The 22,869-nt window shown below is 43.8% G+C and overlaps 1 protein-coding gene across 2 annotated transcripts; it reads left to right on the top strand.

Moving 5' to 3' along the window:
* The first annotated feature begins 163 nt into the window (after positions 1–163).
* On the top strand, positions 164–22,794 carry LOC310863505 (ATP-dependent RNA helicase DDX19B). 2 transcript variants are annotated; one of them, XM_083771903.1, is made up of 12 exons: positions 164–431; positions 1,653–1,692; positions 2,057–2,251; positions 4,632–4,767; positions 7,489–7,581; positions 8,685–8,787; positions 10,667–10,781; positions 12,289–12,466; positions 15,110–15,347; positions 17,697–17,859; positions 18,763–18,954; positions 22,606–22,794. In XM_083771903.1, exons 1-12 carry the CDS (start codon positions 372–374, stop codon positions 22,665–22,667), a joined length of 1,575 nt encoding a protein of 524 aa, XP_083628029.1. In that variant the 5' UTR covers positions 164–371; the 3' UTR covers positions 22,668–22,794. The 2 variants fall into 2 exon arrangements, with proteins under 2 accessions (XP_083628029.1, XP_083628030.1); XM_083771904.1 differs by lacking the exons at positions 164–431; positions 1,653–1,692; positions 2,057–2,251; positions 4,632–4,767; positions 7,489–7,581 and adding an exon at positions 7,875–7,893.
* The last annotated feature ends 75 nt before the right edge of the window (positions 22,795–22,869 follow it).

Below are 22,869 nucleotides of genomic sequence, written 5' to 3'. Positions count from 1 at the left end.
GGTTGAATTGTACTGTAATTCTGCAAACTGTTAATAAATATTTAAATTTCAATCAATCAATCAATTCCATAAAACGATGCCGGTTAACCCGGGGCCCGGAACCATTCTCATTTTTGTCCCTTGTTTGTTTTCCACCCGGCTGTCTAAGCCGGTCGTACTCCGTCATCCGCTCGAGCTTGAGACCAAAAAACCGACCAACTCCACAACCAACGCCATTGTGGAGTTTTTAGGTAGTTTTTGTGTCACATTAACTGACGTCTCGTTAACTCTCGGCTAGGGGCTCTCCCTCCCGGCGGAGAGAGCTATTTCAGTTGGTTCTTCGTTCCTACTTTTGGAACTAACCGAAGCAACGAGGCTTCCATCCATCCACCATGGCGGCTACAGACTCCTGGGCGCTGGCGGTGGACGAGCAGGAAGCGGCGGCGGAATCGGTACGCAGTCCTCGGTCCAATGAACGGCCTGGCTGGGCCTCGTTGGTTGTTGTGCTAACTTGGCTAATGGCTAACTCGCTGTTTGTCTCTTATATTATCCACCCCCATTCTACCTCTACCAGCTCTGCTTCATTACGTTGTTTTAATTAACTTAAATATCTGCTACCAACCATGGTGACTTGGATAAATAAGATACTAGTGAACTTATTAGACTAGACGGGCATGTGGAGCTTTTACTAGTTAAAGCACCGGTTAGCCTAAAGCTAGCTCTGGTCCATAGCTCTAACACATTAGAGCTATGGACCTAGGAGCTAGCCTAAAGATAGCTAGCTAGCTAGCTAGCAGGTTGCAGAGATGCTGCATGTTCATGTCATAATAGCACATGAGCTCTGTCTGTCTGGCTGTTAGCACTGCAACATTAGCCTTGGTGATCAGCCAAGCTAGCCTCTGGTGGTGCAAGGATGGGACTTCAAAATCGAGATGTCAAGGGGTTATCATTCATAATTCATCATCATAACTTTAATTTCAACTCTGATTCTGCCTCGCAAGGCAGAATTAAGCATTAGGGACGGACGGAAGACCCCAGGAAGTGTAGCTGCTGACTGTCATGTAGAGAAAGCTAATGGAATCTAATAAATAAATCAAATCAAGCTAGGAGTACTGTACATTTTGAGGGGCAGGCACTCATTTTCAATTCAAATGAGCTTTATTGGCATGAGAAAACATACGTTTACATTGCCAAAGCAAGTGTCAAACTATAATTTAAAAAAAGAAACAGTTGAAAATGGGGTATACACGTGTATATACAGTTGGAGGGGAGGGGGTACAGCATTGTGTAAACAGAGCATTGTCACATTTGTCATGTCACATTGCGTTGTTATATAAATGTTATGTAATAATTCGACTACTTCTCAGCCTGGGGCCCATGGGGAGCGTACCTATGTTTGGTGCTAGATTCCCTTTTGGAATAAGTGTTTGACTGTGCTCTGTTGCTGTTTTTGAGCCCCTCCTATGCCCAGCTTTGTTTCTGAGGGGGGCTAGCCCCTCCTATGCCCAGCTTTGTGGTTCTGTTTGAACACAAACATTGGCTGATCACCCCCACAGCGATGATTTGATTGGCTGAGAAAAGTACATGATAAAAGTATAAAAGGACAGAAAACCAAGTGGGATGCAAAATGCACCCTGTTTTAATCTCTGCTATCACATATTATATCTCCACAGATCGGTGGCCTTACAATAAAAGAGAAGCCAGAAGAAAATGGTAAGTGTTCCCGGCTTGCTTCCTCCACCACGAAACCAAAACACCGTGATGGTGGTGTTGTCAATCATTATCGTTAATCATTATAGTTAATCCATTTTGGGTGGGAACCCCTTTTTGTGTTGGCATTATGCTATGCTTTAGCTATTGAAAAATAGCAGATCTACAAGCTCATAGCGCGCCACCGAGTGGCGCGCTACGAGCTTGTAGGTCTGCTATTTTTGAAAAGTCAAAGAACGACTGACATAGAAACATGGCTTTTTCAGAAAACTGTCAGGATGTAGAAGCCTTTTTTTAGAATCTGATCTCAGGTCAGAATGGGTTAAGTCACTGACATGACGACAATAACATGCCAATGATGTCACAGGCACTTCCTCCACAAAAACCACCGCTACCACCACCACCACCACAACAGACGCCAGCGGTCACCGTGCCCCCCCGGTCAGCAGTCACAGTGCCCCCCCGGTCAGCAGTCACAGTGCCCCCCCGGCGAAGACGGAGGGAGCAGGGGAGACGACGACGACAACAACCACCAAGACGCCGTCGGAGGAGGATGACAAAGGTGAATAATGGAGACCCCTGACTGACCGTCCAACACATTCCTTCCTGCTATATTATCCCATTTGGGTCGGGAACGCATCTGTGTCACATTAGCGTTTAACCATTGTGTAGCTGTTGGAAAAATAGCAGCTGCTATTTTTTTTAAGCGAGGAAAATGTGGTGCAAATCTTTGAATAGAATGCTTTCACAGCGAATGTTTTTAACTCAAATCTTTGCTCCTGGGAGGTCCCTGGAATAACATATTTTCAGATGGGGGGTCGGTGGCCAAATGCATATAATTCTGGGGGTCCTTGACATGAAATATTGAGGACCACTGATATAGAAACTAGGGCTGGGCGATATGACGATATATATCGTATTTTCGATAGAAAATGTCTATCACGAAAAAAAAGCTATATCGCTTATATCGCCGTTTCGCTTTACGGCAGTATTTTACGTCACAGCGCTTATATACGGCATGCCCAGCAGCCCACCGCGCGCACTGAAAACAGTGAGCGAACACCTTTCGGATGTCTTCTCTATTATATACTCTAAGCAGGCCAACACGACCACAACACAAGCCGAGGTGGTGCTTGCACCTAAAAGAGGGGCAACGTCTTCCATTGTATGGATATGGAAGTGGTTTTGATTACATGAAGGGAGATGAGAGCGGTGTAAGGGGCACGTTCGGAAATACCACACCAGAGCGAACTCATCTATCAGTTTGCATTGCACAATGCACAGTCCGCCTAGTGCGCTATTTCCGAACGCGCCCTAAAGTAACCGGTCATTCACTGTTATAAATGCAGGTTTCATGTTGGGTCAAATTGATAAATTGCGTGAGCCACGCATGTTTTACACAGTTGAACAATAAGCTTGTCCGTCGTCGGGTGCACTGCAAACTTCTTCCAAGACGTTCCTCTTACCTGTGCAGTCCTCCTGCTGTGTCTGTCTTGTTTTATTGTTCCAAATAAATTATTCCATTTGAAAAGTCCTTAATTCAGCAACAGCTTACAACAACAACACAAGACGCTGACTTTGTTGTGATCATCAAAAAAAAGGAAAAGAAAAAGCCCCACGCACAGCTGGGCATGGAGAGTTGACGACAAGATCGCGTTCTCTCTCACTCTATCGCCTGTAGTCAATTAAACATCGTTAAGCTGCCCAACGTCTTTAACAAACTAAACTATAACTACAACAGAACATGTTGATTCCCTATACAGAGCTTAAATGAACTGAAACAACTGTAGTGACAAACTGTGACATGAGATATTTATTTTTTCCTTAAGCCAATTTAATGCAGACACAGGCCTGTACTGTGTCTGAATGGCAACGTCTTATTTCTTTCTTATTTCTTTTTAATTGTCATAATAATAATAATAATTATTAATAATACTAATAAAACGTTATTTGTATAGCACCTTTCATGACATGAAATGCAGCTCTCAAAGTGCTTTACAGAACAATGGAGAATAAAAGAAAAGCAAGGCAACGACATTAAAAAACAAGCAGTAATGCAATACAGTGAGGACATGAATAACAAAAAATAAAAGATCAATTAAAAGCAATGTTGTAGAAGTGGGTCTTGAGCTGTGCTTTAAAAATGTCTACAGAGGCTGAACAATTGAGTTCAGCCTCTAATTATTATTATATACATTTTATTTTGTAATATTTTGTACTTGCTTTGGGCCTGTCTGTGCATGGGAAGGGCATCAGTATTATATTCATATAATTAGACTGGATAATGTGAATTTAATTGTTTTTTGAGTGGTGCAACCATTATAGACAGCTATGTGTGTCCCTGTCCCTGTATCCGAGCACGGAAATAGCATAACTATTGTCACCAACAAGTGTCACTGTTGTGCAGCCTAACACAGACAGAGGCCAGGGAGGAGAGCTTGTACAGTACAGTACAGTACAGTACAGTACAGTACAGTACAGCCCAAGTACAGTAAAGTACTCGACCTGAACAAAAATCAATTCTTTTAGATAAAAAAAAAATAGGTATCGTAAAAAATATTCTATATCGTGAGTATATCGTTATCGTGATAAAATAAATTCTATATCGTGATATGAGATTTTGTCATATCGCCCAGCCCTAATAGAAACATGAGGTCTTTCAGAAAACTGTCATGATTTAGAAGACATTCTTTTAACATGTCCTCCGGTCCAAATGGGTTAATGTCAGTGATGTAAATACGTTTTCAATGTAATGAGTCCCGGGATGCAGGGATGGTCTTTTAGATGAGTCCCAGGGACATTGTATGAGTCCCACTTCAACCACGTTAGGAGTCATATTTTTTACAAATTGCAGCATTTAACCCCCATTTCATTTTATATGGTTATAATGTGGTTATATAATATTGTGTAAAATGACGGGTTGCCATGTCTGTTCCTTCCAGATGACAAAGCGGCCCAGTCGTTGTTGAACAAGCTGATTCGCAGTAACCTGGTGAACACCACCAACCAGGTGGAGGTTCTCCAGAGGGACCCCAACTCCCCGCTCTACTCCGTCAAGTCTTTTGAGGAGCTCCGACTGTGAGTGATCACCCCCCCCCCCCCCATGTCTTGTATTTTATTGATGGATGCAGGGCTCGAAATTGCGACCATTTTGGTCGCAAATGCGCCTGAATTTTAATCTTTGCGACCTAAAAATATATTTGGGAGCACCAGTGCCACTACAAATAATGGCGCTCTCTGACATCCAACTCCACTGCACTGCTCCTGTCTGCTAGCTGCACTAGCACTTGATGATAACGTGTGTGTGTGTGTGTGTGTGTGTGTGTGTGTGTGTGTACCATGTTTTACAATTATTTTATATTAGAAATTCTATATGATCTAAATAGGCTATGAAGGTGAAAAACACAAAACATAGAAAAAGAAAACGGGTGATGTGACTGGCCGGAATCAGTGTAGACTAGAGGGTTCTCATCTGGAGATGTTTGATGAATCAGTGTAGACTAGAGGGTTCTCATCTGGAGATGTTTGATGAATCAGTGTAGACTAGAATGTTCTCATCTGGAGATGTTTGATGAATCAGTGTAGACTAGAGGGTTCTCAGGCCTAACAAAAAAAAACTTTGGTTTCCGGTTGCCGACCGACTCTATTAAATATGCGCGACTCATATTATTTTATTGGCATTTGGTGAAAAAAAAATAAATAAAGAAAAGCTCAGAATGCGACCGAGTAAGACCCAAAGGTCTTTATTAAAATTCTCTTTGATTTTCAATTCAATTCAAATAAAGTTTTCTTTCGTCTAAAATATCACGTGCGCAAATGTTTTGGAACGCGTCATCGCGAGGAGACACACAACCCAACACAACAGTGACAACATACAGCATGGACCTGTGCACGGTGTCTGTCCACTGCCCGTGCAAAGCACCGCCACAGATCATACGATTGAGTACAAAAACATTTGAAGACATAATTAAGGAGGTGAAACCGTGCCGGTGTCGGTTTAAGTCCGCAGAAGGGAGACACGACCGAGCGGATAAATGGACTATCCTCTCAGCCGACATACTCTCCCCCCCACCCTGGAGCCTCTAGGCGCCCAGGCTGGGTGCGTGCTCGGCATGTTTGACTTTCGGTATCTAGCCCTGAGATGCGAGGAGGAGGAGGAAACCCATTCGGCTCATGCTTCTACCAATCTGCCCCGTCAGAACGTTAGCTAACGTTAGCTTAGCCCCATATATGTATGTGCCCTCTCCCTACGCTCATTCTGTAGCTCCGAGCTACAGAATGAGCGTAGGGAGAGGGCACATATGGGGCTAACGTCAGCTATGTTTTTGTCTTTTAATAACTAGCACTATAGCTAGCTATGTTGATGCCAGCAACACGTTCTAACTTTTTATATCAAAACATGAGCTGGAAAGCAGAGGTTGTTTTACGTTAGGTGGGTTGTTGCTGACACCAACAATGTAGCCACCGTTACCTAAAACTGGATGGCCAATAAATGAAGTACGCGTGATTTCACAATGTTTACAAGCATGAAAGATTCATGCCACCCCAAAACACAGGCGCAACTAAATAAAATAGGGGGCTTGCAAATGTAGTCTTAGACCTGCCATGATTCCACAGTTCAAATGAACTGAGTTGCAGGCAGGAGGAGGCGCAGCAGTTTGACGTGACTGTGCATTTCATTACTGTCAGAGCCTTCTAGTTACTGTAAGACAGTACAATTTACAATTTAGGCATTTATCAGACGCTCTTAATCCAGAGCGACTTACATTAAGCAAGAACAAAAAGCATGGGAATACATCACATAAAAATAATTTATCATGAAACATGCGTATTAAGTATTCAACCAGTGTGTGGACATTCTATTCAAAGTTTTCAAATGTTTAGCTGTAGGCATGTAGTGTTATGTGTACTTGAACCATTCATTATTTAAAAGATGGTATTTCAGGCAAATCATTGCCGTAGGAAAAAAAAAGTTAAAAAAAATCCTTGCTGCCCATCCTTCCCACGAAAAAATAAATTAATAAAATAAAATAAAATAAAATAAATTCCCTACCTACTCAGCCCAAAAATGACAGCCAATCGGAAACCAAAGTTGTTTTTTTTAGGCCTCATCTGGAGATGTTTGATGAATCAGTGTAGACTAGAGGGTTCTCATCTGGAGATGTTTGATGAATCAGTGTAGACTAGAGGGTTCTCATCTGGAGATGTTTGATGAATCAGTGTAGACTAGAGGGTTCTCATCTGGAGATGTTTGATGAATCAGTGTAGACTAGAGGGTTCTCATCTGGAGATGTTTGATGAATCAGTGTAGACTAGAGGGTTCTCATCTGGAGATGTTTGATGAATCAGTGTAGACTAGAGGGTTCTCATCTGGAGATGTTTGATGAATCAGTGTTGACTAGAGGGTTCTCATCTGGAGATGTTTGATGCCTCGGTCTCTTTGAAGAGATGGATGGATGAGGGACAAAGTCACTACATTTTAAATTCTGGCATGCATTTTCATACTTTAGTCATTTTATGTTATTTGTAAACCACACGTTATATTATTGTTTTTATGAATGTAAAAAATCGATTACATATTGGTGCTCCTTCAATTTTGGTGTGTGCTCCTAATTCTTTTCTGGTGCATTTTGAAATCCGCTATGAAGGCTTTTGAAATTAAATTGATTAGAAAAGGTCACCCACCCGCGTTGCGTTCCGCCCGTACCCGTTAACTTATAAAGGTATATTGTCAAACTCGGGTACCCCCCCCCCCCCCCCTCACCTTGCTGACCCCCCCTCATTTCCTCTGTGCTGCAGTAAACCCCAGCTGCTCCAGGGCGTGTACGGCCTGGGATTCAACCGACCCTCCAAGATCCAAGAGACTGCGTTACCCATGATGCTGGCAGAGCCGTAAGTATGGGGGACACCAAGAGACTACGTTACCCATGATGCTGGCAGAGCCGTAAGTATGGGGGACACCAAGAGACTACGTTACCCATGATGCTGGCAGAGCCGTAAGTATGGGGGACACCAAGAGACTACGTTACCCATGATGCTGGCTGAGCCGTAAGTATGGGACACACCAAGAGACTACGTTACCCATGATGCTGGCTGAGCCGTAAGTATGGAACACACCAAGAGACTACGTTACCCATGATGCTGGCTGAGCCGTAAGTATGGGACACACCATTAGACTACGTTACCCATGATGCTGGCAGAGCCGTAAGTATGGAACACACCAAGAGACTACGTTACCCATGATGCTGGCAGAGTATGGGGCGCGTGGAAGGAACACGTTATTCCAACCAGTTCCTTTCCCCTCCATCAGGCGCCCCGGCTGGCCAGGGGGAGGCAGTATAGAGACCAGTTCCTTTCCCCTCCATCAGGCGCCCCGGCTGACCAGGGGGAGGCAGTTTAGAGACCAGGATTACTGCATGTCTTTTGTGACCATGATTTATGAAACTCTTTATTTGAAAAAAAAATCAGGATAAGAACCCAGAATTGTTTTGGATGTCTGCATGTTTTATGTTAAATTGGTTGTTCAAGCAATGAAGTTTTTGTTTTAGAAAAATTCATAGAGCAGGCGTGGCAGTTACGTTGGAGAACAATGTATCCATAAGTAACTGTCTATGTACAGTATTTTGTTTTTGGTGTATTATTGTGCATGTACATTTTGTGAGTGTCTTGTAAGCCCGTGCGGGGCCGGGCATCTTATGATGTAGGACACTTTGATAACACATCATCTCCCAGCCCTGCTACTGTATCAGGACTGATCCAAGTCACACTAGCACTGATTTAGTTTTTGTTATTATATTGTGCTATTGTTGCAATACGTTTTGGTTTTGGTCTAAAACGATTTACTAAAACTATGACGAAAAAAACTAAGACTAGATATATTGAGAATTTATCAACAAATAAAATGGAGAAAATGATCCCGTCTCTGGTTTGGTTGCGCTCGGGGGTTTTGCACTCTGAAAATAGCAGATCTACAAGCTCATCAACACTGTCTGTAGTCCACAGAATCTGATCGCCCAGTCGCAGTCGGGGACGGGGAAAACGGCCGCCTTCGTCCTGGCGATGCTCAGCCACGTGGACCCCAACAACAAGTTCCCTCAGGTTGGTCTCCTGGTAGCTTTACTAGTTTCGTTTACCATGTCGACCCCAACAACAAGTTCCCTCAGGTTGGTCTCCTGGTAGCTTTACTAGTTTAGTTTACCACCTTTACCCCAACAACAAGTTCCCTCAGGTTGGTCTCCTGGTAGCTTTACTAGTTTAGTTTACCATGTCGACCCCAACAACAAGTTCCCTCAGGTTGGTCCCCTGGTAGCTTCACCCATTTAGACCTGAGAATGATTCTTTGTCAGTGGTTTTAAACCTATGATTCTTTGTCAGTGGTTTAAAACCTATGATTCTTTGTCTGGTTTCTAAACCTATGATTCTATGTCAGTGGTTTAAAACCTATGATTCTTTGTCTGGTTTCTAAACCTATGATTCTATGTCAGTGGTTTAAAACCTATGATTTCTATGTCTGGTTTCTAAACCTATGATTCTATGTCAGTGGTTTAAAACCTATGATTCTATGTCAGTGGTTTAAAACCTATGATTCTATGTCAGTGGTTTAAAACCTATGATTCTATGTCAGTGGTTTAAAACCTATGATTCTATGTCAGTGGTTTAAAACCTATGATTCTATGTCTGGTTTCTAAACCTATGATTCTATGCCAGTGGTTTAAAACCTATGATTCTATGTTGGTGGTTTAAAACCTATGATTCTATGTCAGTGGTTTCTAAACCTATGATTCTATGTCTGGTTTCTAAACCTATGATTCTATGTCTGGTTTCTAAACCTATGATTCTATGTCAGTGGTTTAAAACCTATGATTCTATGTCAGTGGTTTAAAACCTATGATTCTATGTCAGTGGTTTAAAACCTATGATTCTATGTCAGTGGTTTAAAACCTATGATTCTATGTCTGGGTTCTAAACCTATGATTCTATGTCAGTGGTTTAAAACCTATGATTCTATGTCGGTGTTTTAAAACCTATGATTCTATGTCAGTGGTTTAAAACCTATGATTCTATGTCAGTGGTTTAAAACCTATGATTCTATGTCAGTGGTTTAAAACCTATGATTCTATGTCAGTGGTTTAAAACCTAGGATTCTATGTCAGTGGTTTAAAACCTATGATTCTGTCAGTGGTTTAAAACCTATGATTCTGTGTCAGTGGTTTAAAACCTATGATTCTGTGTCAGTGGTTTAAAACCTATGATTCTATGTCAGTGGTTTAAAACCTAGGATTCTATGTCAGTGGTTTAAAACCTATGATTCTGTCAGTGGTTTAAAACCTATGATTCTGTGTCAGTGGTTTAAAACCTATGATTCTGTGTCAGTGGTTTAAAACCTATGATTCTATGTCAGTGGTTTAAAACCTATGATTCAGAAGCAAAGATTTGAGTTAAAAACAAAACTAGAATATATATTCAAAGATGTGCACTACATTTTCACGATTGTTAAAAATATATCAGATCTACATGCTCGTAGCGCGGCACTCGGTGCCACGCTACGAGCTTGTAGATCTGATATTTTTCAATGGCTAAAGTTTAAAATAATGGTGACACATTCAGGTCTAAATGATCTACAAGCTCATAGCACGCCACCGAGTGGCACGCTACGAGCTTGTAGGTCTGCTATTTTCTTTTTTAATTGAAGAACGACTGACATAGAAACATAGCTTTTTCAGAAAACTGTCAGGATGTAGAAGACATTTTGTAGAATCTGATCTCAGGTCAGAAGGGGTTAAGTTCTGTGTGTATTTTCCTCCACCAGTGCCTGTGTGTCTCTGTTAGAATCTGATCTCAGGTCTGTGTATTTTCCTCCACCAGTGCCTGTGTGTCTCTGTTAGAATCTGATCTCAGGTCTGTGTATTTTCCTCCACCAGTGCCTGTGTGTCTCTGTTAGAATCTGATCTCAGGTCTGTGTATTTTCCTCCTCCAGTGCCTGTGTGTCTCGCCCACCTACGAGCTGGCGCTGCAGACCGGTAAGGTCATCGAGCTGATGGGCAAAAACTACCCCGAAGTGAAGCTGGTCTACGCCATCCGAGGCAACAAGTGTAAGTCTCCGACGCAGCACATCCTTTTCTTTCTTTTTTTCCCCTTTAACAATGATAATGAATTGCATTTTTATAGCGCTTTTCCGAGTGCTCAAAGCACTTCACAATGGTTGAAGCGGCGAACAGTCGACACCGGCGTCCTCACTTCCCACATTCACTCACCGGTGGCGAGCTCACACCGACCGACTCATTGGAGGCAGCGTAGGGCCCTTTCTGAAACCAGTCCCTTAACTTGAAGGTCTCTCCGGAGGTTCCCTGGTCAGGAAGTGCCCTCCAGCTGAATCAAGTTCCCTTGATTAGGGTGCTGGGTATAAAAAACTGTTTGGAAATACACTCGCCCTCCTTGTGCAGAAACAGGAAACAGACACCATTCGTTGCCATGGTTACCATCATGCCATTGCGTTAACTGTTATTTTGTTTGTACAGTTATATTGCATTACATCGTGTATGTTTGTGTGACATGTGGATTTCATTAATATGGAAAAAGGAAATACAGCGTCATATGGTGTTTATAAATCATTGTTTGTGTGGTTTCATTTATAGTTTTTTCACGGTGGGGTAAATAAAGAGCCCTTGTGAACATCAGTTGGAGCGTTGTCTATTCTGCATCAGATGAAGATTGTTTAGGAGGAGTTTATTTATCATTTATTTGTGGCGGTAGTTACATTTGTAGGTGGCGGTTTCCATGCGGACAGAGAGCAGGGCTGCACAAGGCAATGGAGTCTAGATCGGCATAGACTCGCTCTTGAGGGCTTTATAAGCCACTTCCACTCAAGGCTGCTTGGTTTGGGACGACACTTAATATGGCGCAGCCTCGCGTGAACGCGCATATCGAGGGCAAGTGTGTAGGGCGAGTGGCGAGGAGCTGGTTTCAGAAAGGGCCTAGGGTTCAGTGTCTTGCCCAAGTTCACTTCGACATGTGGGGACAGGAGGAGGATTTTATTTTGCATGTCTTTGAAACTATGATGAATGAATTGGATCATGCTATGACATTTTTATATATCATAATGAGGTGTTATTAATTAATGTGGTGCATAATGTATTGTACGTGTGTTTCAGTGCAGAGGGGCTCCACGCTGCAGGAGCAGATCATAATGTATTGTATTGTGTCTCAGTGCAGAGGGGCTCCACGCTGCAGGAGCAGATCATAATGTATTGTATTGTGTTTCAGTGCAGAGGGGCTCCACGCTGCAGGAGCAGATCATAATGTATTGTATTGTGTTTCAGTGCAGAGGGGCTCCACGCTGCAGGAGCAGATCATAATGTATTGTATTGTGTCTCAGTGCAGAGGGGCTCCACGCTGCAGGAGCAGATCATAATGTATTGTATTGTGTTTCAGTGCAGAGGGGCTCCACGCTGCAGGAGCAGATCATAATGTATTGTATTGTGTTTCAGTGCAGAGGGGCTCCACGCTGCAGGAGCAGATCATAATGTATTGTATTGTGTTTCAGTGCAGAGGGGCTCCACGCTGCAGGAGCAGATCATAATGTATTGTATTGTGTTTCAGTGCAGAGGGGCTCCACGCTGCAGGAGCAGATCGTCATCGGTACCCCCGGCACCATGCTGGACTGGTGCCACAAGTTCCGCTTCATCGACCCCAAGAAGATCAAGGTGTTTGTCCTGGACGAGGCCGACGTCATGATCGCCACGCAGGGCCACCAGGACCAGAGCATCCGCATCCAGAGGTACGCACGCACCCCGCCACGTTTAGATCCATCCTGACCTGAGATCAGATTCTAAAAATGTCTTCTGCATCCTGACAGTTTTCTGAAAAAGCTATGTTTCTATGTCAGTCGTTCTTCAAGGCGGGAACCCGTTTTGGTGTTAGCATCATGTTATGCTTCAGCTATTGAAAAATAGCAGATCTACAAGCTCATAGCGCGCCACCGAGTGGCGCGCTACGAGCTCGTAGGTCTGCTATTTTTTTTAAATCGAAGAATGACTGACATAGAAACATAGCTTTTTCAGAAAACTGTCAGGATGTAGAAGACATTTTTAGAATCTGATCTCGGGTCAGAATGGGTTTTAAGCAGAACGGGTCAGAATGGTGAGGGGTAAGGGGTGAAAGAAATCAGTAAGGGGTGAAAGAAAGAATGAATTCCTGGCCAGGAATGTGTAAACCCATTCTGACCTGAGATCAGATTCTAAAAATGTCTTCTACATCCTGACAGTTTTCTGAAAAAGCTATGTTTCTATGTCAGTCGTTCTTCGATTTTTCAAAAAATAGCAGACCTACAAGCTCGTAGCGCGCCACTCTGTGGTGAGCTTGTAGATCTGCTATTTTTCAATAGCTAAAGCATGACGTGATGCGAACACCAAAAGGGATTCCCGCCCAGAATGGGTTAAGCATTATGTTATACTTTAGCCATGGAAAAATAGCAGATCTACAAGCTCATAGCGCTACGAGCTTGTAGGTCTGCTATTTGTTTTTTAATCAGGGAAAATGTGGCACAAATCTTTGAGTGTATATATTCTTTCAGAGCGAACGTTTTTGACTCAAATCTTTGCTTCTGGGGGGACCCTGGAAGAACATATCTTCAGAGGGCCAAATACATATAATTTTGGGGGTCCTTGACATGAAATAGTTTGAGAACCACAGAAACATGGGTTCTTCTTCCGTCATGATTTAGAAGTGTAGAATCTAAGTTGGGTCTAAATGTGTTAACCCATTTGAGGCCTAACGGACAGTGACACTGAAAACAGTTTTCTGAAAAACCTATGTTTCTATAGACCTCCGCATCCAGAGGTACGCACGCACGCACGCACGCACAGCCCCTATTTAGATCTGAGGCTCGTTCTAAAAAAAAAGGGGGGTTTCAACACCAGCAGATAAACATCACTAAATCATCACTGTGTTTTGTCTCAACACAACCGTCTATTATGATATTTTACAGCACTGTGAGCCTCCGTACATTGACAAGCTTTATGTTGATGCTGATTGTCCTTTTCCAGCAGCACTTGGCGGTTGGCACCGGTCCACAGAGCCAGAACTACACCGTGTTATCTGCATGGTGTTGGTCCACTGACTTAACCATGGTTTCAACACAGCCATCTTTTTAACCATGGTTTCAACACAGCCATCTTTTTAGAGTACTGTATGTTTACAGGCTTCATGGAGATGCTAAATTTCTTTTCCAGCTCGATTTGGCACCTGCCCACAGTACCAACACTACTAGTAATTAGTGTACTGACCATGGTATTACTGTGTTAAAACTACTAGTAATTAGTGTACTGACCATGGTATTACTGTGTTAAAACTACTAGTAACTGGTGTACTGACCATGGTATTACTGTGTTAAAACTACTAGTAACTGGTGTACTGACCATGGTATTACTGTGTTAAAACTACTAGTAACTGGTGTACTGACCATGGTGTTACTGTGTTAAAACTACTAGTAACTGGTGTACTGACCATGGTGTTACTGTGTTAAAACTACTAGTAACTGGTGTACTGACCATGGTATTACTGTGTTAAAACTACTAGTTGCGAACGCAGTGAGCCACTTACTATGACAGCAAGGGCTGAATGTCTGTGTGTGTGTGTGTGTGTGTGTGTGTGTGTCACGCTGTTACACCACCGGCCCGCCACCAGAGGGCGCAGCTGTAGCACACACACACACACACACAGGGCGCACACACACACACACACACACACACAACCACACACACACGAGCTGCGTTCGCTTCACGCGTTTGCGCGTCTTACTTGTAATTAGTGTACTGACCATGGTATTACTGTGCTTAACTGACCAGCCAACTGGCCTGACCTGAACCCCACTAGAGAATCTAGGTTGTATTGTCAAGAGGAAGGTGTGAGACATGAGACTCAACAATACAGATGAATGTACGGCTGTTATCAAAGCTTCCATTACGCCTCAACAGCTACAGTATAACATAATGCTTCAAACACCGAAAGGGGTTCCTGCTCAGAATGGGGTTTAACCTATTTTTGGGCGGGAACCTGTTTTGGTGTTCGCATTATGTTATGCTTTAGCTATTGAAAAATAGCAGATCTACAAGCTCATAGCGTGCCACCGAGTGGCGCGCTACGAGCTCGTAGGTCTGCTATTTTTGAAAAATCTAAGAACGACTGTCATTTTCAAACAGACATTTTTAGAATCTGATCTCAGGTCAGAATGGGTTTTAAGCAGAAAAGGTCAGAATGGGTTTTAAGCAGAAAAGGTCAGAATGGGTTTTAAGCAGAAAAGGTCAGAATGGGTTTTAAGCAGAACGGGTCAGAATGGGAAGGCGTCAGTAAGGGGTGAAAGAAAGAATGAATTCCTGGCCAGGAATGTGTTCAACGATCCCTGGTTCTTTTAACCCTTTAGAATGCTGCCCAAGAACTGCCAGATGCTGCTGTTCTCGGCCACGTTCGAGGAGTCGGTGTGGAACTTCGCCCAGCGCATCGTGCCCGACCCCAACATCATCAAGCTGAAGCGCGAGGAGGAGACCCTGGACACCATCAAGCAGTACTACGTCCTCTGCAACAGCAAGGAGGAGAAGTTCCACGCCCTGTGCAACATCTACGGAGCCATCACCATCGCCCAGGCCATGATCTTCTGTCACGTGAGGCCCATTTTTAACAGTTTCACTGATTTAAACGCTTAACCCGCATTTTTATCAAATATCCTACGCTGCCGAGATTGTTGTATTACCTTTAGGGCATACGCTGAATTATTTGGGCTTTTGATCCGTGAAAATCCGGCGAAAAAAAGGTCCCTCGGTTTGTTATGATCCGATCGCACCACTCGCCATCTTGGCTGGTGACGCGATCGCAGCACAAGACGCTTCTCCATGAGGAGTTGTAGTCCATTCATTTGCATTGGCCTCAATTTCCCAGAAGCCCTAGCAGCCCACAGCATGTGTTGATTTCCGGTTTCGTCATCAAAACGAAACCATCTAGTCTCTATCTCCGCGGCAAAGACAGTTTATTTTTATTTATTACAATACGGCGGATTAAACACAATTCAATTCAATTCAAAGGGCTTTATTGGCATGTTAAAACATACGTTTACATTGCCAAAGCAGAAAGAACAATACAACAATACAGCAATACAATCAAAACAAAAATGATGTACATTTGAAGGTCAGAATCTACAATAGATCAAATTCTATGTACCAAGATCACTGGATGCAGGAATAGTGCAGGAATATACACAAAAACAAAAGGCGGGAATGTCGTAAATAGCAGCGCCAGTAACCTGGATTAAACTATTCCTGGCAGGCAAACTGTGTTAATACCTTTTTTTATCACTGACAAACTATATGGAAACTAAATACTATCATGACTGAAACTAAATGTATTGACAATTTCATCTGCAAATAAAAACTAGACTAATGTTAGGACTAGTGGACAAGAGATCCAGCATAAGTCATTTTACACTTTACACATGCTGAAAATAGCAGATCTACGAGCTCACAAGAGCTTGTAGATCGGCTATTTTCAGCAAGTGTAAAAACAGTCATTACGACGACATCGAGGCCTGCCAAAATACATTTTAGTCGACTAAATCAACTGTAGATTTAGTCGACTAAAACTAGACTAACACTAGCACATTTCCAGGTGACTAAAATGTGACTAAAACTAAATGAATACGTGCTGCGTGTAGAAAGCAACGACATCTACGGAGCCATCACCATCGCCCAGGCCATGATCTGTCGTGTGAGGCCATTTTTAATACCACTGATGTAGGGATGCACCGAAAGGGACATTCTTGGCCGAATACCGAATATAGGAAACGGTTGGCCGAAAACCAAATATCCGAAGATAATTCATATTATATATCTTTTTTTTCCTTCCTACTATTGCTGTCATGGCCGTACCTTTTAAAGCTACCTGATTTATGGCAAAATAAATGGTTATGGCAAAACTTAACTTAAATAGAGCACCGAAGTCCTGACGTCACTGTCGGTAGAGGGCGTCAGTCCCCAGGTTCATGTATTTTTTATTTGCATTATAATCCCCATAGGGGGATTTTAGATCTCTTCATATAAGAACTGCGTTTGAAAAATAAACCGATCACCCCGGCCTTTTCACTCCTATGGATATGAAGCATCGACTGAAGGTGGAAATGTACAAATATACCCAAAGAGTAACAAAATAAGCGTTAGAAATGAGTCAAACAACCCAGAGACTACATTTCCGGGTAGGCGGGTGGCTGCATCTGCCCGTCGCACAACAGAAACTGAATGTTAATTCCTTTTTTTTATTTTTTTTATTGATATTTAATGTTTCGTGGTTAGTACGAGTCGAGTCACCACCAGCTGAGCTTACGTCAATGAGGAATCTCAGGAACACAATGTGTTGACAGCTGGGCGTGACGTATATTGGCAGCGACATTGCCTTCATATGCCATTACGACGGCATCAAGGCCCACCAAAATGCATTTTAGTCGACTAAAATCTTATGATATTTAGTCGACTAAAACTAGACTAACAGTAAAACATTCCAGGTGACTATAAAATGTGACTAAATCTAAATAAACTATTCAAGAGACTACGACTAAAACAAAAATAAAAATGTGCTGCCAAAAACTCTGTGTGTGTGAGAGAGAGAGAGAGTTAATTTTTATTTTCTTGTCGTTAAGACCCATCCCTTATTTATATTTACAACATAAATAAACAATATCACGTTCACTTCCCCCACAGAAGTTACACCAAGTATTTGATAAAAACAGAAACGGAAATAAGCAATATCTTAAAATAAAATACATCACATATAAGTTTTCTTTGTCCGTATGTCCCAAGCTTTCTCTATATATTCTGCTAGTGCAAATATCTTTTGTTCGGAAATCCATCTCAGTCTCTCTGCATCACTTAACCACATCAGATCTATATTTTTACATCTGTTAAATAACTTTTGACGTAGCTCATGATACAACGGGCAAAAGAAAAGAAAATGTGTGTTGTTTCCAGACCAGAAAGACGGCAGGCTGGCTGGCAGGGGAGCTGTCCAGGGAGGGCCACCAGGTGGCGCTGCTGAGCGGGGAGATGCAGGTGGAGCAGAGGGCCGCCGTCATCGAGCGCTTCAGGGACGGAAAGGAGAAGGTCCTGGTCACCACCAACGTCTGTGCACGAGGTACGTGCACGCCCCCGGCGACGACATAACGCCCTCTGTGACGGGTCTGTGCACGAGGTACGTGCACGCCCCCGGCGACGACATAACGCCCTCTGTGACGGGTCTGTGCACGAGGTACGTGCACGCCCCCGGCGACGACATAACGCCCTCTGTGACGGGTCTGTGCACGAGGTACGTGCACGCCCCCGGTGACATCATAACGCCCTCTGTGACGGGTCTGTGCACGAGGTACGTGCACGCCCCCGGCGACATCATAACGCCCTCTATGACAGGTCTGTGCACGAGGTACCCGCCCCTCTAGACCAGAAAGCATGCTGTCTGGGCCAGGCTACCCGCCCCTCTAGACCAGAAAGCACGCTGGCTGGGCCAGGCTACCCGCCCCTCTAGACCAGAAAGTATGCTGTCTGGGCCAGGCTACCCGCCCCTCTAGACCAGAAAGCACGCTGGCTGGGCCAGGCTACCCGCCCCTCTAGACCAGAAAGCATGCTGTCTGGGCCAGGCTACCGCCCCTCTAGACCAGAAAGTATGCTGTCTGGGCCAGGCTACCTGCCCCTCTAGACCAGAAAGCACGCTGGACATGAGACTAATTAATTAGAGCGACAGAGAGAGATGTGTGTGCGTGTCAATTTAACAAAGGCACAGACGATCATAAATCAGCAGAGGGTGAGCGACGTTTGCGCTACTGTAAGTATGTCGTATTGAAGTGGACTCGGACACAGACTTTTTCTTTTCCCCCTGGAAATAAAAACCGTCTGGGTTTCCGAGGCTAGTTGAACCAACTCCTCCTCCACTCTCATTCCTCTCTGATCAGGTCTTGGTACGTTTTTAGAATTGTTTGCTGATAATGACCTGCCCGGGGATGGAAATGGCTCTAACATGACACATCCCATCCCATCCTTCCAGGCATTGACGTTGAACAGGTTTCCGTGGTGATCAACTTTGACCTTCCGGTGGACAAGGACGGTAACCCGGACAACGAGACGTACCTGCACCGGATTGGTCGCACGGGACGGTTCGGCAAGCGAGGGCTGGCCATCAACATGGTGGACAGCAAGTTCAGCATGAACATCCTCAACCGGATCCAGGACCACTTCAGTAAGACACGCACGAACGCACGCACGCACACACACCGGATCCAAGACCACTTCAGTAAGGCACGCACGAACGCACGCACGCACACACACCGGATCCAAGACCACTTCAGTAAGACTGGCACGCACGCGAGCGCGCGCACACACACACACACACACACACACACACACACACACACACACACACACACACACACACACACACACACACCGGATCCAGGACCACTTCAGTAAGACTGGCACGCACGCACGCACACACACACACCGGATCCAGGACCACTTCAGTAAGACTGGCACGCATGCACACACACTCACACACACACACACACACACCGGATCCAAGACCACTTCAGTAAGACTGGCACGCACGCGCACACACACACACACACACACCGGATCCAAGACCACTTCAGTAAGACTGGCACGCACGCACGCACACACACACACACACACACACACACACACACACTAGGCATGTGGAAAATAATCGATACATATCGATTAATCGATTATGACGTGCGCGATGCGAGTGAATCGGTCCATTCACTGTGTATCGGTAAAATTGACAGGTGAAATCTCGATGCATCGTTCGCGGAGTGCTTGCATCGGTAAAATCCGTGGTTGCACCGTTTTTTCATGGTAAATTTCACCCTCTCCTGTGTTTCCGAGGCGCATTGAACGTAACATCAGAAAAGGAAGAAAAAAAAAAAGCTCTCTCGCAGCCATAGCTCGCAGCGCACACAGGGCACGTTCGGAAATAGCGCACTGAGCCCACTGTGCAATGCAAACTAATAGGAGAGTGTGCTCCGGTGTGGTATTTCCGAACGCGCCCACAGTCAGTGAACAGAAGCTTCAAGCTACCGTACGACGGTGCAGTCAGAGTAGACACGTTGAGAGCTCTGTCCGTCGATCAGTTGACTTTACACTGTAGCGCTGCGTGCTGGACTGCTCGTAATGAATCTGATCCACACACTCCACAGCTGTGCTTGCTGATTATCCGACGCAAATCTGCGTCGCGATCCTCATCAATTTGTAATTAAAGAAAGCTTCTGCAGTCTGCACACACGTGTAAAACAACAACAACGCCACAGCAGGGTGTAGTTACAGTAGTACTGCTTGCGTCGTTTACAACTTTCCACTGTCCAGCTTTCCCCTGCTGTTCTCTGCGATAGAAGCCTTATTTATATTCTGCAGCAAGACGGTGTCGCACGCCTAAAATTGCAGATCCACAAGCTCACAGCTGGGCGTGGATGAGACGCGTTGTGAGCTTGTACATCTGCTATGTATTTATAACGTTAATAATACATGCAGGCCAGGGTCTTCAATGTTTTTCAGGTCAAGCCAAGGACCACTTAGCTGAGAGTGAGAGATCAAGTGGGGACCCCCACTATACATAGGCAATTATATTATAAAACTGTTGCAGATTAAACTAGACATAGACTCGTTTGACCTGTAATTTTTGTTTTGTTTATTTGTTTATTTTCTATTTATATGTTGGTAACATTAATTGATGAACGATAGGCTATTACATTTTAATCTCTTGAACCCTCTATACTCAAAACCTCAAATTGACCTTTGAGATATAATAATTATACTATATCCTATGATTATTAGTAATCTAACAACCACAATAACCAGCAGAGAGCAGACCCTTTGTTTACTTACATAATTCTATAAGTTGGGTTGTTTGAGATGCAGAGCTATAATACTAACCTACAGTAAAACAATAAATTGCTTTGAATTTAAATGTAATGCTTTTTACATGTTTTGGGAAATTAATAGAGCTTTAATATAAATCCTTTCTATTGTGATGAATCGCCATCAAATCGCATCGTATCGGTAGAGGGGTGAATCGCATCGTATCGCATTGATTTGAACTAAATGGTTATCGCATCGCATCGCATCGGGAAGAGGGAGAATCGTATCGCATCGTATCGCCAGGGGATTCCATGTATCTCTAATGTATCGTATCGCTGGCAGTGCATCGAGATGCGTATCGAATCGTGAGATGAGACGAGATTCACATGCCTAACACACACACACACACACACACCGGATCCAGGACCACTTCAGTAAGATTGGCACGCACACACACACCGGATCTAGGACCATTTCAGTAAGAGACAGAAGGCTGTATTTTGCGTGTCTTAATTACCAGGTCTTATTCCCTAACTTGAGTAAACTAAAGACCTGGAGGCGTGGTCAATGCTCTTTGGCCACTCAGAATAGCCAAATGGCATTGATCACGCCTCCAGGTCTTTAGTTTACTCAAGTTAGGGAATAAGACCTGTTACTTAAGACACGCAAAATACAGCCCAGACTCTCTCTCACACACACACACACACACACACACTACCTCACCTCAGCCACTCTTAACTGTAGGGACTCAATTTATTTGCTCAGTTGAAGTAACGTGCAAGTCGTCTCCAGATCAGATGAGTCTCTGCTATAGTGGAGCAGATAAGTGCTACAATCATTCAATTTGTGATACAAGTGTGAGAATTCAAGTAGCCGTGGGTAGCGCGTTGTCGAGTGACCCACAGAGACTGCTCAGGCCCATTTCCATGCTTTTCTCAGCAAATAAACCATTATTATTGGGCCATTTCTGTGTATAAAGCAAACTAGTTCACTTTAAGGGAAAAGGCCCGCTCTACTCAGACAGTTTTATATAGTTTCTGTGCTGGGTGCAGATTCCAAATGAACATATAGAAAATGAATTAAATCTGCACTTCCAGTCGAAGAGTCTTTATTAATAAAGATAGTGCTCCGCAGCAGCAGTCATACCAGACAGACGGCGCGCAGGCCTTCGTCAGTGTCAAAATTGATTTTATCAAGATTATATCTCCATACTCACTCCAGGGGGCCACATTGCATGCATGTCGTAGCAAAAATAGCCGATCTACAAGTTCAATGTTTTGAACTTGTACATCAGCTATATATGAATTTAAATCCTGAAAAGTCATTTTAACCAAATATATAGGACATAAAAAAAGACAATAACATTATTTGTAATACTACTCCGCAAGCTGCAAATGTTTGACTGTCAGTAATTAAAAGCGGGTCATGCAATTGCAATTCTAACAGCGGAAATCAATAACATATCAGTATTCCGAAATTAATCTGTGGGCCACATTAAAGGATAATTCCATGCTAGAATGCTTTCTTACCTTTTTTTGTAGTTGTTACGTCCCCACCAAAGAGGTCCACGTGTTTTTTTGTGCAAAAACTCATTATTGGCTATTTCCCCTACCATAAGCGCTCAATGAATTTCATTGAATTGAATGGGGCTATGGGGTGTTGTGCTAATTTGCTTATTTCCATTGAAATAAGTAGTAAACTGTGCCGTTTGAGATATTATTTTTTATAATATTTTTTGAGCGATGGAAATTAGCGAATTAGCACAACACCCCATAGCCCCATTCAATTCCCATTCAATTAATTTAGGGCTTATGGTAGGGGAAATGGCCAATAAGGAGCTTTTGCACAAAATAACACCTGGACCTCTTTGGTGGGGACGTAACGACTACACAGAAAGGTAAGAAAGCCTTCTAGTATGGAATTCTCGGTGGGGCCCAGTGGCCCCGTGTATGTTCCAAATGAACCGAGCACCGTGTTTGTCCTCTTCCCCCCCCGTCCCGTCCCGTCCCGTCCCCAGACAAGAAGATCGAAAGACTGGACACCGACGATCTGGATGAAATCGAGAAGATCTCCAGCTAGAGGAGCGGAACCGGACCGACCCGGTGGCATCATGAGCTTAATGCTGACTGGACTGGACCTCTTCTCCAACCCACCAGAACCAACCCACGGCCCGGCAGGACAGTTCTGATTTTAAAAAGTCGTCGAGAGAGAAAAGAGCAAAACGACACGGCATATTAATGTTTACACACAAACATCAGCTTATGTCAGACTCAGACCCCGC

Source organism: Protomyctophum parallelum (assembly GCF_964188405.1).
Source record: "Protomyctophum parallelum genome assembly, chromosome: 8".
Lineage (NCBI taxonomy): Eukaryota > Metazoa > Chordata > Actinopteri > Myctophiformes > Myctophidae > Protomyctophum > Protomyctophum parallelum.
This window is presented reverse-complemented; position numbering and strand designations above follow the sequence as displayed.